Source organism: Cebus imitator, unplaced genomic scaffold, assembly GCF_001604975.1.
Source record: "Cebus imitator isolate Cc_AM_T3 unplaced genomic scaffold, Cebus_imitator-1.0 Scaffold404, whole genome shotgun sequence".
In the NCBI taxonomy this organism is placed as follows: domain Eukaryota; kingdom Metazoa; phylum Chordata; class Mammalia; order Primates; family Cebidae; genus Cebus; species Cebus imitator.
In genome coordinates, this window is record NW_016107719.1 from 1,544,518 (window position 1) to 1,548,145 (window position 3,628).

Sequence of the window (3,628 nt, forward strand, 5' to 3'; positions counted from 1 at the left end):
AAAAAAAAAAAAAAAAAAAAAAAAAAAAAAAAAAAAAAAAAGTTTAATAGACATTAAGAGTACTGAGGTTCTGCTATGTGCTCAAGAAATGCTAACTCATACCATCCTCACAGCAAGTCTCATGTTGAGTGGTATTATTCCCATTTCACAAATAAACTAAGGCACCAAGACATAAAATTGTCTGAAATTATACAGCTGGTAAACAGCAGAGCTGAGATTCAAACCCAAGGATGCAGAACCCTTGCTTGCATTTAACCATAATGCTCCAACAAATAATATGAAAGACGGATTATCAGAAAGCTAGCAATACTTTTAATGCTTTCAGGCCTCAAAATACACTACTGGTTCCTGTAATACTAATTTTGGAGGGTTATTAGAAAAGGTTTATCAGCATTATCAGAGAGTAAAATCTCTTTCATACTTGTGGTCTTTTTCACTTTCCATGCAGACATCCACTATCTGGAGGATATTGTGGTTGGCACTCAACTCCAGATTGCCTACGTTGATCTGAGTGTAATCACGAAGGAAATCCTCTGCAAGCTGTCTTACTTCTTTTGGCCAGGTTGCACTCCACATTAATGTCTGCCTATCAGGCTGTCAAAAAAGGAAAGGCTTTCTTTCAGGCTAAGGAACTTGGACAAATGGAATAAAGACTGCTTATTATTAACTTTACACACCCTGATTTGGTCAACAATTTTACGGATCTGGGGTTCAAACCCCATATCAAGCATTCTGTCAGCTTCATCCAATACAAGGTAAGTACATCGGCGAAGATTTGTCTTTCCTGACTCCAGGAAATCGATCAGACGTCCAGGAGTAGCTATGCAGATCTCAACACCTATAAAACAAAACCAAAGATTGAGCTAATTGGCTACGCGCTGTGGCTCACCCCTCTAATTCTAGCACTTTGGGAAGGGAATGTGGGAGGATGACTTGAGGCAGGAGTTCACAACCAGCCCGGTCAACATAGCAAGACCCTGACTCTACAAAAACTTAAACGAAGCACCACCAGCCCTAGTGGCTGTACTCAATGCTGCAGAGAAGCTAAATTTCAACACAGTACCTGCAAAAGCATTATGTCAGGATTTGTGTACAATCACCAAATCATCAAAGTTCCAGCCATGTCAAACTTTCTCTCTCAAAATAGCTATTTTAGTCACATCTGAGAATTTCTAAGCTGCTGAAATTCTGAATTTTCCATAAGAACCCACCTTTTTCAATTTCATCCATAGGAATTGGTAAAGGAAGACAGACTAACAATTCTGATATACTATATATTATTACCTCTTTCCAAGTCTCGAATCTGGGGACCTTTAGGAGCACCTCCATAAATACAAGTACTCTTCAATCTAGAACATTTGCCATAGTCATCGGCCACCTGCTGTACTTGCTGGGCAAGCTCTCTGGTAGGAGCCAGAACTAGACACTGAAACCAACAAAAAGACACTTGAGACCCCATCCCAAGTTAAAACAAAACAAAAACACAAAAACAAAATACTAATTATTTCTTTGTTGTCTAATCTGGTACATTCAAAGTAAGTGACGGAGTGAAGATTGGAAGGAGGGAATATTAGTACCTAATGGAATGTGTGAAAAAATTATTAGAACTTCATATTTAGCATGTGGAATGATACTAGTATCCTCATTACTTTTACTATGACACATTATCCATCAATATAGTTTATACGTACTATTTAAATGGAGATACACATTTTATTACCTGGTTTTGTGTATACAACTCTCATTTACAGGTTAAAACATCCTAAATTTGAAAATGCAAAATGCTCCAGCAAACATTTACTTTGAGAATCACACTGGTCCTCAAAAATGTTTTGTTGTTGTTGTTTTTTGAGACGGAGTCTTGCTCTATCTCCCGGGCTGGAGTGCAGTGGTGCAATGTCAGCTAACTGTAATGTCTGCCTCCCAGGTTCAAATGATTCTCCTGCCTCAGCCTCCTGAGTAGCTGGGACTATACCCAAAGTGCTTGGATTACAGGTGTGAGCCACTGTGCCCAGCCTAAAATTTGAAATTTTGGATGGTCAACCTGACCTAAACGAGAAGTCATGAAACTGGCAGAATGACACATTCCTGACTTCTAGTTTAAGCACTTCACCAGGAGGATTAGGCAAAAACAACGAAAACGTACATATAATCTGACAACACTGTGTTTAATCTGGCCAAAATACCAAAATCAACGTATCATATACCATTCAAATTATGAACCTTGCTTTGTGTACTGATCCATTAGATATTAAGTAATGATAATGCTGTTAGACATATACTATGTACTATGTAGTATATAAAGTAGTCCATTTTTATATCTTGAAATATAGTGTACGTGTTCATAAATACAAATGACAAATGCAAGCTTATTTCTTAAGAAAGTTAAAAAGTCCTGCTGAGCAGTCTAGAAAAGAAAAAAATATAAAGAAAAAGAAAGTTACAAAGTACACATTCAAGGCCAGGCGTGGTAGCTCACACCTGTAACCCCCAGCATTTTGGGAGGCCAAGGCAAGCAGGTCACCTGAGGTCAGGAGTTCGAGGCCATCCCCGCCAAGATGGAGAAATCCCATCTCTATTAAAAATATAAAAAATTAACCAGGCGCAATGGCACACACCTATAATCCCAGCACTTTGGGAGGCCGATGCAGGTGGATCATGAGACCATGATCCTGCCAACATGGTGAAACCCCATCTCTACTAAAAACACAAAAATTAGCTGAGCTTGGTGGTACACATCTGTAATCCCAGCTACTCGGGAGGCTGAGGCAAGAGAAATGCTTGAACCTGGGAGGCGGAGGTTGCAGTGAACTGAGATCATGCCACTGCACTCTAGCCTGGCAACAGAGCGAGACTCCATCTCAAAAAAAATTTTTTTTTAATTAGCCAGGCATGGTGGTGCAAGCCTGTAACCCCAGCCACTCAGGGGGCTGAGACAGGAGAATTGCTTGAACCTAGGGGGTGGAGGTTGCAGTGAGCCAAGATCACACCGTTGCACTCCAGCCTGGGCAACAAGAGTGAAACTCCATCAACAACAAAAAAAAGTACACATTCAAAATGTTTGAGGACTGTTACTTAAATCTTACAGGTAGGAGGGGCGTGGTGGCTTACAACTGTAATCCCAGAACTTTGGGAGGCCAAATCACCCAAGGTCAGGAGTTCAAGACCAGCCTGGCCAACGTGATGAAACCTTGTCTCTACTATTAAAAATTATCCAGGCATGGTGACATGCACCTGCAGTGCCAGCCACTCAGGAGGCTAAGGAAGGAAAATCGCTTGAACCCAGGGGGTGGACGCTGCATTGAACCAAGATTGTGCCACTGCACTATAGCCTGGGTGACAGTGCAAAACTCTGTCTCCAAAAAATAAAAATAAAAAATTTAAAATAGCGGCCGGGCGCGGTGGCTCAAGCCTGTAATCCCAGCACTTTGGGAGGCCGAGGCAGGTGGATCAGGAGGTTAAGAGATCCAGACCATCCTGGTCAACATGGTGAAACCCCGTCTCTACCAAAAATACAAAAAATTAGCTGGGCATGGTGGTGCGTGCCTGTAATCCCAGCTACTCAGGAGGCTGAGGCAGGAGAATTGCCTGAACCCAGGAGGTGGAGGTTGCGGTGAGCCGAGATCGC

General features: G+C 41.6%; 1 protein-coding gene across 2 annotated transcripts in view; it reads right to left on the bottom strand.

Annotated features, from left to right (window-relative positions):
* Positions 1-3,628, bottom strand: part of DDX17 (DEAD-box helicase 17) — a 26,426-nt gene that overhangs the window by 11,580 nt on the left and 11,218 nt on the right. For both annotated transcript variants that reach the window (XM_017509000.2, XM_017509001.2), the window contains exons 6-8: positions 1,285-1,426; positions 678-838; positions 422-594 (exon numbers count right to left, since the gene is read on the bottom strand). In XM_017509000.2, the coding sequence (XP_017364489.1) occupies positions 422-594; positions 678-838; positions 1,285-1,426 (476 nt within the window). The remainder of the gene's footprint in view (positions 1-421; positions 595-677; positions 839-1,284; positions 1,427-3,628) is intronic.